This window comes from Rhinoderma darwinii, chromosome 6 (genome assembly GCF_050947455.1).
Source record: "Rhinoderma darwinii isolate aRhiDar2 chromosome 6, aRhiDar2.hap1, whole genome shotgun sequence".
NCBI lineage: Eukaryota > Metazoa > Chordata > Amphibia > Anura > Rhinodermatidae > Rhinoderma > Rhinoderma darwinii.
Window position 1 is genome coordinate 75,669,490 of NC_134692.1, and position 14,739 is coordinate 75,684,228.

The 14,739-nt window shown below is 41.4% G+C and overlaps 1 protein-coding gene across 1 annotated transcript in view; it reads left to right on the plus strand.

Moving 5' to 3' along the window:
- DNAH7 (dynein axonemal heavy chain 7) overlaps positions 1–14,739 on the plus strand; it is a 533,102-nt gene that overhangs the window by 104,861 nt on the left and 413,502 nt on the right. Inside the window, exons 13-14 of the mRNA XM_075829965.1 lie at positions 1,880–2,007; positions 13,616–13,694. Of these exons, the coding sequence (XP_075686080.1) occupies positions 1,880–2,007; positions 13,616–13,694 (207 nt within the window). The remainder of the gene's footprint in view (positions 1–1,879; positions 2,008–13,615; positions 13,695–14,739) is intronic.

Genomic DNA, 14,739 nt, shown 5'->3' on the forward strand with positions numbered 1-14,739 from the left:
TCTTTGAAACGTAATTTGAGCCGTTTTTCATTGAATTCAATGAAGAACAGCTCAAATGTTCGGCCGTCAAAGACACCTCGCATAATGCGAGGAGGAGCTTTTACGTCTGAAACGACGCAGCTGTTTTCTCCTGAAAACAGTCTGTCTTTTCAGACGTAAAAGCCAGTTCTCGTGTGCACATACCCTCAGTGTCTTCTTTTACACTGATCTGGGTCGGAATTTCCAATTCACTCTAATGTTACTCCAGACAGAAGTCCAATTGCACTGAATGGGGGGAAATTATGATGACCGACCCAGAGATCCAAAGATCTCCTATATAGTAAACATCTGTTCCCCTCTCAATCAGTGGGGCTCACAAACCTCTACCGATCTCTTCTGGCAGTGGCATGTCAGAAGATGTGTAGAGGCAAACCTTCCCTTTAAGGGTATGTTCACACGCAGTAGCAAAATACGTCTGAAATTACGCAGCTGTTTTCGCCTGAAAACAGCTCCAGATTTTCAGACGTTTTTTAACAACTCGCGTTTTTCTCGCCGTATTTTATTGACGTTATTGGAGCTGTTTTTCAATGGAGTCAATGAAAAACGGCTCCAAAAACGTCCCAAGAAGTGACATGCACTTCTTTGACGCGGGCGTCTTTTTACGCGCCGTCTTTTGACAGCGATGCGTAAAATTATACCTCGTGGGAACATAACATCGTAAAACCCATTGAAAGCAATGGGCAGATGTTTGTAGGCGTAATGGAGCCGTTTTTTCAAGCGTAATTCGAGGTGTAAAGCGCCCGAATTACGTCTGAAAACACTGCGTGTGAACATACCCTTAGGGTATGTTCACACGCAGTGAGCAAAAACGTCTGAATATACGGAGCTGTTTTCAGGCGAAAACAGCTCCTGATTTTCAGACGTTTTTTTTAATAATTTGCGTTTTTCGAAGCATTTTTTACGGCTGTTTTTGGAGCTGTTTTTCAATGGAGTCAATGAAACACGCCTCCAAAACCGTCCCAAGAAATGTCATGCACTTCTTTGGACGAGCCGTCATTTTACGCGCCGTAATTTGACAGTGACGCGTAAAATAAAGGCTCGTGGGAACAGAACATCGTAATTCCCATTGAAAGCAATGGGCCGATGTTTGTAGGCGTATTGGGGCGTTTTTTCAGGCGTAATTCGAGGCGTAAAACGCCGGAATTACGTCTGAAAACAGTGCGTGTGAACATACCCTTACTCTGTGAAGGTGTGGAGAGCAGCAGGAGTGGAATAGTGTTGGGAAACCACTCTTCACAGGCACCATAACCCGTGGTGGGCATCCCACTGTCTAGTCTTTACATTATTTAACCTCATTCGTAAATTAAAATCGAAGAAAGAAACTGCAGCACTCAAGATAATCCAAAGAAGTGTATTTGATTTATTCACCAAGCATAAAAACACTTGCAACGTTTCAACCCATTGATGGATTTTTGTCAAGCATGCTTGATAAAGACCCATTGATGGGTTGAAACGTCGCAAGTGTTTTTATGCTTGGTGAATAAATCAAATACACTTTAGATTATCTTGAGTTCTGCAGTTTCTTTCTTCGATTGCATATTGATTGTCTCCCTTGGACCTGGGATTCTTTACTGCTTTCCCACCCATGTTTGGGGAGTTCTCCTTTCACACTGAAGATTTTTTTGTGGCTGTGCTGCTGTTTTCCTGAATAAATACTTATTCGTAAATTAGTCACAAATCCTTTAAAATACTGGAAATATTTAGTAGAGTAAATTTTTTTAATAGAATTCTTAAAAGTTTAGATGCTTTTTAATTTAAGAACAGGTTATTAATTACATACAGAACTGTCTTTTATGTGCATTTGTAAAAACTTGTCAATCATACTGTAATATTTTGACAGATCATCCGTCTAGGAATGTTTGAACTCCACTGTGATGAATTAATCAGAGCACTGGCCAAACGAATAGAGTCTATTTGTGGGAAACTGATAGGCAAAATGTTTAAAGATCACCAGGAGACCAACAGAAGGTAATTATACAAGTTTTTGCCATGATGAACAATATTGAGCATCTTCTTTTGTACACAAATTTTCAAAATAGGTCTTAGGGTATGTGCACACGGTAACTGCATTTACGGAGAAAACAGCTCCTGAATTTCAGACGTAAATGCATGTACTGGCGTTATTCGCCGCGTCTTTTACGGACGTAATTTGGAGCGGTTCTTCATTGAAGTCAAGGAAAATTACGTCCCAAGAAGTGTCCTGCACTTCTTTGAGGACGCTGTTATTTTACGCGCCGTCTTTTGACAGCGACGCGTAAAATGACAGGTCGTCAGCACAGTACATCGTAAAGCCCATTGAAAGTAATGGGCAGATGTTTGCCGACGTATTGGAGGCGTTTTTTCAGACCTAATTTGAGGTGTAAAACGCATCCAATACGTCTAAAAATAGGTCGTGTGAACCCAGCCTTAGGCCGGATTCACACGAGCGTATGCGTTGTGCGCACGCAAAAAATGCAGCGTTTTGCGTTCGCAAAAGGCACTTAACATCTCCGTGTGTCAGCCCCGTATGATGCGCGGCTGCGTGATTTTTGCGCAGCCGCCATCATTATGACACTCAGTTTGGATGTTTGTAAACAGAAAAGCACGTGGTGCTTTTCTGTTTACATTCATAGTTTGACAGCTGTTGCGCGAATCACGCGCGTCCCACGGAAGTGCTTCCGTGTGGTGCGCGTTATTTTCACGCACCCACTGACTTCAATGGGTGCGTGATGCGCAAAATACGCACAAAGAACGGACATGTCGTGAGTTTTACGCAACGGACTCACGCTGCGTAAAAATCACGGACAGTCTGCACTGCCCCATAGATTAATATAGGTCCGTGCGAAGCGCGTGAAAATCACGCGCGTTGCACGGACGTACATCACGTTCGTCTGAATAAGCCCTTAGTGTAATATTATATATTTTCATGGAAGACAGAAATTCAACTTCGACAGGCCTAACTAATGTGGAACCTGGGCATATAAGATTAGGTTATGGGATTTTTGAACCAATGATCGCACCAATTTCCTGCTAATGTTTGAAAAGCATCTGCATAAATAGTTTAGACGCTAAGTAGAAAAGTGTTTGTCCAATAGTTTTCTAGTGGGGGGTGTTCTGAAATTGATCAGAGGGCTCTCAGTATTACCAGTACTATGTGCAGAGTACATGCAGGGGGCAGTCTGTGAGGTACGGCTTCAGCCAACGGCTGTAGAGGGCAGAGTGACGACAGAAAAGTGGTTTCCACTAGAGGCAGCTTATTGCATATGAAATGAAACAGCTCCCATTAAAGGGAACCAGTTATGCAGTAACTTGCTGTGTGATATGCAGGCAGCATGTTATAGAGGATGAGGAGCTAAGCAGATTGATATATAGTTTTGTGCAAAAAGATTCAGGATGACCTATAATTTGTTCAATAAAATCCCTGCTCACTGTGGACTAGAGAGTCCGGTGGGCGGTCTCAACCATTGCTTGACAGCCCACCCTGTATAATTGTGAATACAGAAATAACTGACAATCACAGAGTAGTTAGGAGTCCGCCCACTGGACTCTTAAAGGGAGCAGGGATTTAATTAAATAAATTACAGGTTATTCTTTTATTTTTTGGGGAAAACTACTATGTAATCAATCTGCTCAGCTCCTCCGGCTCTACAACAGGCTGCCCACAGAGCAGACAGCATTTTCAACATGACAGGTTCCCTAAAACCCCTAGGGTATGTTCACACGACAGCGTCCGTAACGGCTGAAATTACGGGGATGTTTTCAGGAGAAAACATCCCCGTAATTTCAGCCGTAACGGCATGTGCAGGCGCTTGAACGCCGCGTCTATTACGGACGTAATTGGCGCTGATTTTCATTGGAGTCAATGAATAACGGCTCCAATTACGCCCCAAGAAGTGACAGGTCACTTCTTTGACGCGGGCGTCTATTTACGCGCCGTCTTTTGACAGCGGCGCGTAAATATACGCCTCGTGTGAACAGACAAACGTCAGCCCATTGCTTTCAATGGGCAGATGTTTGTCAACGCTATCGAGGCGCATTTTTCGGACGTAATTCGAGGCAAAAACGCCCGAATTACGTCCGTAATTAGTGTGTGTGAACATACCCTTATCCGCCTCATGACATGTGTTTACATCATAGATGGGTGGGCCTTAATGCAAATTGTCATAAATTTATGTCCTAGTGATTATCAGCTCCTGAGCTCGCACCATAAGAAGCAGTTGTCAGCTATAACTTCAATAGCGACCGCGGCATCTAAGGGTTTTTTCCAGAGGTACTGTTAGCCCTGTCAGCACCCCCACAATGCAATTGTGGAGGTGTCAATGGGTTGATATGGCATCTGGGGGCCTAATAAAGGCTCCCAGGTCTGCCTTATTGGTACACCTATTAGGGCATAATAGGCTGCCTGCCTGCATTAAGCTTAGGTCGAGAAATCCGACGGGCGTATATCTCATCCATGTGACGGACGTTTTTTTTAACCGCCGTCACATGGACGCATGTATTTCAATGGAGATATCACACGGCCGTTGTTTTAACGGACAGTGTAAAGGGCCAGTGAAGAAATAGGACATGTCCTATTGGCGTCCGTTTTCACGGATCCCTCAATAGACTCAAGTCTATGAGGGATCAGTGAAAACGGATCCCACACGGGTGCGACTCGGACGTGAAATACACCCATTTTTCACTTCCGTGTTTGCACTTGTTCGTGTGAATCAGGCCTTACAGGCATAAAACACTGCAAAACATAGGTAATGCAGTTTATTATAGAAGCAAACAAGATAGTGCATTGTCTAGTCCCCTAGTGGGACGTAAAAAAAAAGTTTAAAAATATAAAATAAATAAAAAACACACAAACACCCTTTATTCCCAAGTACACATAATTGGTATTGCCATCTCCATTATGATCCATACTATAAACACATTATTTATTCTGCACTGTGAACACCGTAAAAAAAAAAGCTAAAAAAACAATGTCAGAATTGCTGTTTTTTGATCACCTTGCCTCTAAATATATGCTATAAAAAGTGATCAAAAAGTCTTATGTACCCCAAAATAGTACCAATAAAAACTATCCACTTTGACTTGATCAGAACTGAGCTTATAAAATCGCCCAGGTGCACATAGGAGCCACTGTCAGCCGAGTCGTCAGTGCAGCTCACTGACGAATTTGACTCAAAACAGCTTTCTGCAGCCTCTATGTACTCTGATACATAGCATCTGAAGAAGTGAAATAGTGCATTTCTTTTTTCAAAAGTTAATTACAATTTTAAACGGACAGGCAGTAATACACTGCAATACAAAAGTATTGCAGTGTATTATAAAAGCAATCGGAAGATCGCATATTAAAGTCCCCTAGTTGGACTAGTAAAAAAGTTAAAAAAAGTTTAATAAAGTTAATTTAAAAAAAAGTGAAAAAAAAATGAAAAACCCACTTTTTCCCCTTACAAAATGCTTTATTATTAAAAACCCAAAAATAAAGTAAAAAAGTTACACATATTTGGTATTGCCGTATCTATAACAACCCCAACTATAAATCTTTTACATTATTTAACCCGCACGGTGAACGCCGTAAAAAATAAAATAACATACAATGGAAAAATTGTTTTCTGTGAATCCTGCTTTAAAAAAAAAAGTGATAAAAAGGTGATCAAAATGTCGCATCTACTCCAAAATGGTACCAATAAAAACGACAAGTCGTCCCGCAAAAAAAAAAAGCCCACATACAGCTGCATCAGCGGAACAATAAAAAAGTTATGGCTCTTCAAATATGTAGACACAAAAACAAATAATTTTGAAAAAGTTTTGAGTTAGTTCTACCACACGGTAAACTGCATAGATTTAGGATGCAAAAAAGTGTGGCAAAATTTCTGGGTTTTTTCTATTCCCCCCCCCCAAAAGTGAATAAAAGTTAATTAATAAATTATATGTACACCAAAATGGTGCTATTAAAAAATACAACTTGTCCCACAAAAAACAAGACCCTATACAGCTATGTCTAGGCAAAGATAAAAAGTTATAGCTCTTGGAATGCGACAATGGAAAAACTTAAAAAATAACTTGGTCATTAAGGTTTAAAATAGGCTGGTCATTAACCCTTTAAGTACGCAGCCTAGTTTGGGCCTTAAGGCTCAGAGCCCATTTTTCAAATCGGACATATTTCACTTTATGTGGTAATAACGTCGGAATGCTTAAACCTATCCAAGCGATTCTGAGATTGTTTTCTCATGACACATTGGGCTTCATGTTAATGGTAAAATTTGGTCGATATATTCAGTGTTTAATGGTGAAAAATTGCAAAATGTAGAGAAAATTTTGAAAAAATAGCATTTTTCAGAATTTAAATGCATCTGCTTGTAAAACAGACGGTTATACCACCCAAAATAGTTACTAGTTCACATTTCCCATATGTCTACTTTAGATTGGCATCGTTTTTTGAACATTCTTTTATTTTTCTTGGACGTTACAAGACTTAGAACATAAACAGCAATTTCTCATATTTTTAAGAAAATTTCAAAAGCCTTTTTTTTTAAGGTACCTCTTCAGTTCTGAAGTGGCTTTGAGGGGCCTATGTATTAGAAACCCTGATAAAACACCCCATTTTAAAAACTAGACCCCTCAAAGTATTCAAAACAGCATTTAGAAAGTTTTTTTTAACCCTTCAGGCATTTCACAGGAATTAAAGCAAAGTGGAGGTGAAATTTGCAAATTTCATTTTTCTTGCTGAATTTCAATTTTATTCAATTTTTTTTCTGTAACACAGAAGGTTTTACCAGAGAAACACTACTAAATATGTATTGTCCAGATTCTGCAGTTTTTAGAAATGCCCCACATGTGGCTCTACTGCGCTCGTGGAATAAAACACAAGCCCTAGAAGCAAGGAAGCACCAAGTGCATTTTGAGGCCTCTTTTTTATTAGAATATATTTTAGGCAGCATGCCAGGTTTGAAAAGGTGTTGAGGTGCCAAAACAGTAGGAATCCCCCAATAGTGACCCCATTTTGGAAACTACACCCCTCAAGGAATTCATTTATGGTTGTTGTTACCATTTTGATCCCACAGTTTTTTCACAGCACCTATTTGAATTGGGCTGTGAAATTAAAAAATGTAATTTTTTCCAATAAGATGTCATTTGTGATCAAAATGTCTTATTTTCACAGGGAACAAAATACCCCATTTTGTTGCCCAATTTGTCCTGAGTGCGGCAATACCCCATTTGTGGTGATAAACTGCCGTTTGGGCCCATGGGAGGGCTCAGAAGGAGAGGAGCGCTATGTGTTTGTTGGAGTCCAGATTAGCTGGATTGGTTTTCGGGTGCCATGTCGCATTTGCAGAGCCCCAGAGGTATCAAAGCAATGGAAACCCATCATAAGTGACCCCATTTTGGAAACTACACCCCTCAAGAAATTCAAAAATGGTTGTTGTTACAATTTTGACCACACAGTTTTTTCACAGCACCTATTTGAATTGGGCTGTGAAATGAAAAAAATTTCATTTTTTTCCATTAAGATGTCATTTTTTATCAAAATTTCTTATTTTCACAGGGAACAAAATACCCCATTTTGTTGCCCAATTTCTCCTGAGTGCAGCAATACCCCATTTGTGGCGATAAACTGCCGTTTGGGCCCATGGGAGGCCTCAGAAGGGAAGGAGCACTGTGTGTTCTTTGAAGTGCAGATTTTGCTGGTTTGGTTTTCGGGTGCCATGTCGCATTTGCAGAGCCACAGAGGTATCAAAGCAATGGAAACCCACCAGAAGTGACCCCATTTTGGAAACTACACCCCTCAAGGAATTCATTTATTGGTAATGTGACCATTTAGACCCCATAGTTTCTTCACAGAACTTATTTGAATTGGGCTGGGAATTAAAAAAAAAATATATTTTTTCCAATAATATGTCGTTTTAGCTCAAAAATTCTTATTTTAACAAGAAATAAAATACTCCATTTTGTTGCCCAATTTGTCCTGAGTGCGGCAATACCCCATTTGTGGTGATAATCTGCGGTTTGGGCCCATGGGAGGGCTCAGAAGGAAATTACCACCATTTGGCCTACTGGGGATTTTCTGGTGCGAAGTCATGTATTCAGAAGCCCCTGAGGTACCAGTACAGTTGAAACCCGCAAGAAGTGACCCCGTTTTAAAAACTACACCCTTAAGGCATTCATCTAGAGGTGTAGTGAGCATTTTGACCGAAGACATACACCCCATAAACTGTAATGTGGGTTCTCCTGGGTACGGCAATACCCTACATGTGGCTGTTATCAGCTGCCTGGGCACACAGCAGGGCCCAGAGGGGAAAGACGAGGGGGGATAAGCTGTGCGGAGTACATCAGGGTAAGTAAAATTGGGGTAAATTATAAACCAAGGGATGTATGATAAATTTTAAAACACTCTTTCATACAGAGCTCTGGTTATTCGGGACACGTGTCACATTGATATATTGTGTCCTCCCTTATCCCCCTCTTATAGCAGACTTTGCACCTCTTTTGACTTTTTCCCTTCTTGCCAGTTTGGGGAACTTCTCCTGGAAAGTGTTGCCCTGGTACGATGCGTGTGGCCCCGCTTCCAGAAGTACTGGGTGCCCCCCCTTCTTGGTCCCTAAAGATTGGGTTCTTGATAATCACCTCTTGAAATTCCAGGAAAGTTCCCCTCTGGCCTGCACATCGAAGTAGCACGTACGCATTGTACAATGACATCTGTATGATGTGCACGGCCAGCTTCTTATACCACACCGCATGGCGCTGTAGGGCTTCAGGACTTGATCTGACAAGTCCACCCCTCCGATGTACCTATTGTAGTCCAGGATGCAGTCTGGTTTGGGGGTCTCTGTACTGGTACCTCGTACAGGTACATGGGTACTGGTGTGGCATCTCTCTGGTCTTGTACTTGACACAATATGTTGCTGCTAGATTGTGCCCTGCTCTCACCCCTTTTTGTTTGCCCAAGCAGAGTCTTAGAGAGGCCTCTCAGATTTTTTTCTAGCAGTGCCGCATGCCGCAGGACTTCAGGAAGCGAGGCACTTGAAGAGTGGGACGCTGGTATAAAAATTATCCAGGTAGAGGTGGTGACCCTGGTCCAGCAGTGGGTGCAACAAATCCCACACAATTTTTGATTAACTCCCAGTAAGGGGGGGGGGCATTCTGGGGGCTGAATACGGCTGTCCTTCCCTTCATATATCCTAAACCTGTAGGTATACCCTGATGCACTCTCGCACAGCTTATACATCTTCACGCCATACCTTCCCCTCTTACCCGGCAGGTACTCGCGGAATTGAACCCTCCCTTTATAATTTACCAAGGACTCATCAATAGAAATACACTTCTCGGGGGTATATGCTTGGGAAAACCGGGCACTGAAACGGTCTAATAGGGGTCTCCGTTTATACAAACGGTCAAAACTGGGGTCATTTCGCGGTGGGCACTGCTCATTATCAGTATAATGTAAGAAGCAAAGTATTGCCTAATTTATGTATTTTTTTAGGTTACAGTTTAGTTCTGAAGTTGCTTTGAGGGGCCTATATATTAGAAACCCCTATCAAACACCCCATTTTAGAAACTAGACCCCTCAAAGTTTTCACAACACAATTTAGAAAGTTTATGAACCCTTTAGGTGTTTCACAGAAATTTAGAGCAAAGTAGAGGTGAAATTTACATATTTTTTTTTGTCAGAAAATCTTCTTTATACCATTTTTTTTATAACACAAAAAGTTTTATCAGAGAAACGCAACTTAATACGTATTGCCCAGATTCTGCCGTTTTGAGAAATATCCCACAAGTGGCCCTAGTGCGGTAATGGACTGAAGCACCGGCCTCAGAAGCAAAGGCGCACCCAGTGGATTTTGAGGCCTCTTTTTTATTAGGCACCATGTCCAGTTTGAAGAGGTCTTGTGGTGCCAAAACAGTGGAAACCCCCCAGAAGTGACCCCATTTTGGAAACTAGACCCCTTGAGGAATTCATTGTAGCTTTCTTGGGGTGCATGCGGCTTTTTGATCAGTTTTTATTCTATTTTTAGGTGGCGTGGTGACAAAAAAACAGCAATTCTACTATTGTTTTTTTATTCAATTTTTTTTACAGCGTTCACCGTGCACTATAAATGACATATTCACTTTATTCTGCGGGGCGATACGATTACGGCGATACCAGATGTTTATAGGTTTTTTTTTATGTCTTATGGCGTTTGCACAATAAAATAAGTTTTGTAAAAAATCATTCACTTTTTGTGTTACCTTATTCTAAGAGCCAGAACTTTTTTATTTTTCCATCAATAAAGTCGTGCGAGGACTTATTTTTTGCGTAACGAACTGTAGTTTCGATCAGTACCATTTTTAGGTACATGCGACTTTTTGATCTCTTTTTATTCCATTTTTTGGGAGGTGAAGTGACCAAACAATTGTGATTCTGGTACGGTTTATTATTATTTTCTTTTACGGCGTTCACCGCGCTGGATAAATAACAAAATAATGTTGTAGTTCAGGCCGTTACGGACGCGGCGATAACAATTATGTATAGTTTATTTGTTTGTTTATATATTTTTATTAATAATAAAGGACTGATAAGGGAAAAGGGGGGATCTTTACTTTTATTACTTTTAAATCTTTAATTTTCTTATTTTTACACATCTTTTTTTAACTTTTTTTTTACTTTATTACTTTGTCCCATTAGGGGACTTGAGGGCAGGAGGCCCTGATCGTTATTCTAATGCACTGCACTACATGCGTAGTGCAGTGTATTAGAACTGTCAGCTACTCACTGACAGCAAGCATAGTGGATCCTGACTTTGTCAGGACCTACTAGGCTTCCGTCGATGGCATAGCCGGACGCCATTGTTTGGTGTCCGGTTGCCATAGTCACCATCGCCGGCCGCTATCGTGTAGCAGGCTGGCGATTGTAGCTTAACCCCTAAAAAGCCGTGATCGCTATTGAACACGGCTTTTCAGTGGTTAATGAGCGGGGACACAGCGATCGGTCCCCGCTGTAGGAGCGGTGACAGCTGCTGTATGAGACAGCAGCTGTCACAGCTCCTGTATGTGTCGGGAGGACGGCCGAAAGGGCCGTTACTCCCGAGACGTACTATTAGGTCATGGAGCGCGAACGCTATGGTTACCATGACCTAATAGTACGTCCAGGAGCGGGAAGGGGTTAAAGGGAACCTGTCACCAGCATTTCACCTATTGAACGTTACTTATCTTTCACTGGCCGATGCTATCAATAGTTCATTGCCGTTATCCCCTCTCCTAAACTCCTCTTCCGACTGTTAATAACGGTCTGCAAACATTTTGCGGCTTTTATCGTAATAATAATCTGGTGTCCCTTTGTGCGCTCACAACAGAACAGGACATCGATGCACAAGCAAGGATTTTGTGTGCTGGGGGAAGGCGAGTAGCTAGCAATCAAAAGTAAGGAGGCGGGGTAACTCGGAAAGACTTGAGGAATGAAGATGTGACTCTTTTCAAATGAAGATTTGACTCTTTTCTGCTCATTAGCATACGGTGTGGGAACACTAAAAAGCTGAATACTAAAGGTACAGAGCCGACTAAGAAGACAATTATAGGTTATATAGAAATGATTTTTCACCCACTACCACCAGGTATAGCTGGTATAATAGGTGAAATGCTGGTGACAGGTTCCCTTTAAACGGTTAATAACTTTCTTGGGAGGGAATTGAAAAAAACATTGCTTTTGTTATTGTATTGTTATTTGCGTTTTAAATTTATGAATATGTATAGGTTTTTTATGTTTTGCCACTTTTGCACAATAAAATCAATTTTAAACAAAAGTATTAGAAGTATTTGTTTTCACATCGCCGCATTCCAAGAGCCTTAAGTTTTCTATTTTTCCGTCGATCTATGTGGGCTTATTTTTTTGCGGGACGAGGTGTCGTTTTTATTGATATTATTTTGAGGTAGATGGAACTTATTAACATTTTTATTATATTTTATTGGAGGAAAGGTACAAAAAAGTAGCAATTCTGCCATTGTTTTTTGTTTTATTTTTTTAATTCACCATACCGTTTAAATAAAGTGTTAACATTGTTGCTCGGGTCGTAACGGTCGTGGCGATAGTATATATGTGTTTTTTTATTATTATTTTTTACACTTTTACAAATTAAAAGCACTTTTTATAGAAAAAAAATATAACATTTTTACTGTGCACTTCTTTTTTTATTTTTTAATAAACTTTAACTGTATTTCATTTTCATTTTTTAGTCCCATTAGTGGACTCCACAATGCGCTCTTCCGATCGCTGATATAATGCTTTGGTATACTTAGTATAGCGAGCTCCCTTCCCCTGTCAAACCTGTTAAATGCTGCGTTTGCTATTGACTGTGGCATATAAGAGGTTAAGCAGCTGGGATAAGAGGTTTCTCTAATCCTGGCTGTTGCCGTGGAAGCCCAGCTGTCAGTCACACCCGGTATCCGGCAGTGATAGTGCGGGCACAGCCTCTACACATTGTATTGCGGGAAGTGGACCCCACCTGTGACGTGCATGTACTGTAATGAGGGAAGGGGTTAAAGCAGGGGCGTAATTAAGAAAGACTGGGCCCTCTTCCCTCGGGTGCGACACACAGCCCCCCATGTAAATAGTGCCACCCTGTAGATTGTGCCATTCAGCCCCCCCTGTAGATTGTGCCATACAGCCCACCTGTAGATTGTGCCATACAGCCCCCCATATAGACAGTGCTATACAGCTTCCCCTGTACACAGTGCTATACAGCCCCCTTGTAGATAGTGTCACCCCCACTTGTAGATAGTGCCCCTCCCCCCTTCTAGACAGTGCCATACAGCCCCCTTGGAGATAGCGCCCCCCAAACAAATAAAACCAAGAAAATTATACTCGCCTAGGTCCCGCAATGAACGGAGCTGCTCCACAGCATCCTTAACACTGAAGGGATCCTTGCGTAGGCAGGTGTGATCCAGTGACCTCATCATGCCAGCCTGCGCAGGGATCCTGTCCCTGATAGAATGCAGGCCGGTGGGCGGCACGGACCCCCTCAGGCTACGGGCCCCGTAGCAGCCGCTATGGCTGCTACAGCGGTAGTTACGCCACTGGGTTAAGGAGTTAAACTCAGTATTAGCTGTGTAAACCTGTATTAGAAATTTCTGAACAGCCCAGTAACATTCAGCAGTATTTGTTATTGCTTGTGAAGTTGTACCATAGAAACTTAAATTCGAGGGCCCAGGGTGAAAGAATTATTAGCCCTGGTATATCAAATGACCTATATAGATCCATCTTACTAATTATGAAAATTTGCCTGAAGTTCAACTCTATGGTTAAGGGCACACATTGTGGTGTGGTGTGGAAAAACCCCTCCAGGGCATCTTCCTGTTACCTCCTGGGACTCTCAGCAGGGGTCTGGTCCTAATGCGTCATAATAAAGTGTGGCATTGTGACATCTCATGGCATCACACTGCAGCATCACGTGTCGCTAAAGAGAGTACCAGGGTGACCAGACCGATGTGGAGTGCACCAGCAGGACTGGGACAGCGCAGCGAGGATAGGAACACACCCCAGATAAATACGTTTTCCATAAATATTATTAATAAAAATAATATGAAATCTATTTTTACACATCTACAGAAGTATGCAATATAATATCTTTTACAGGCTGTGTGATGAATTTGAAAAAATAGCAGAAAAGGCTCTCAGCACTCCTCCAAATACACAAGAACTTCTGGAATTAAAGGTATGTGTACCTACACTATTTTTTACAGTAAGAAAGTATGGAAACCTGAAGGTTATAGTTTTTTGCAAAACAGATTCATAGTACGCATCATGGCTCCAGTTAAAGATAAAAATGGAAGCCATGATGCCAGTGTGAACAGAGCCTAAGTGAATGAAAAATTAGGAACAGGCTGCCAATTGGACAGTTTGGGACAAAGAGCAACATTTATTTCAGAAATGTTCTTTCTACTAGAATATTCTATTGTGCTCCACACAAGGTGTCATTTCTAAACTTTACTGAAAACAAAAAAGGAGGGATCTGGTTAGTTGGTTGCTATGAGAATGAATGATGTGTTTTTCTGGTTTTACTGGTTTTTAAGCATTATGCCCAAGATTTTTGCAATATACAGTCATGTTTAAAAGCAATATTTCATTAAAATAGTCTTCAGCCTCCAAACACTCTTAGGCTGGGTTCACACACCCTATTTACGGACGTAATTCGGGCGTTTTAGCCTCGAATTACGTCCGGCAATACGGCTCCAAAGCGTCGGCACACATCTGCCCATTCATTTGAATAGGTTTTTACGATGTTCTGTGCCGACGGTAATTTTCTTTACGCGCCGCTGTCAAAAGACGGCCGCGTCAAAGAAGTGCCTGTCACTTCTTGAGACGTAATTGGAGCCGTTTTCCATTGACACCATGGAAAAACAGCTCCAATTACGTCCGTAATGGACGCAGCGAAAAACGCCTGCAACATGCCATTACGTCTGAAATTCCGGAGCTGTTTTCTCCTAAAAACAGCTCTGTAATTTCAGCCGTAACGGAGGCTGCCGTGTGAACATACCCTGTAAGAGGATCTGTCACTAGTTTATTAATGCCCTTTCTCATAACTAATCTAATAGACGCTTTGCTGCTGATAACTACAGTGTGATTTTTTTTCAAAACGTTTATTATTTGCAAAGTTATTTTCATTTTTCTAAATATGTTAATTTGGCTATATTCGCCAAACGGGAGGTGACTTTTTCTTTTCATTCTGGGCAGTGTAATGTTTTCTGTATGATGCTGTC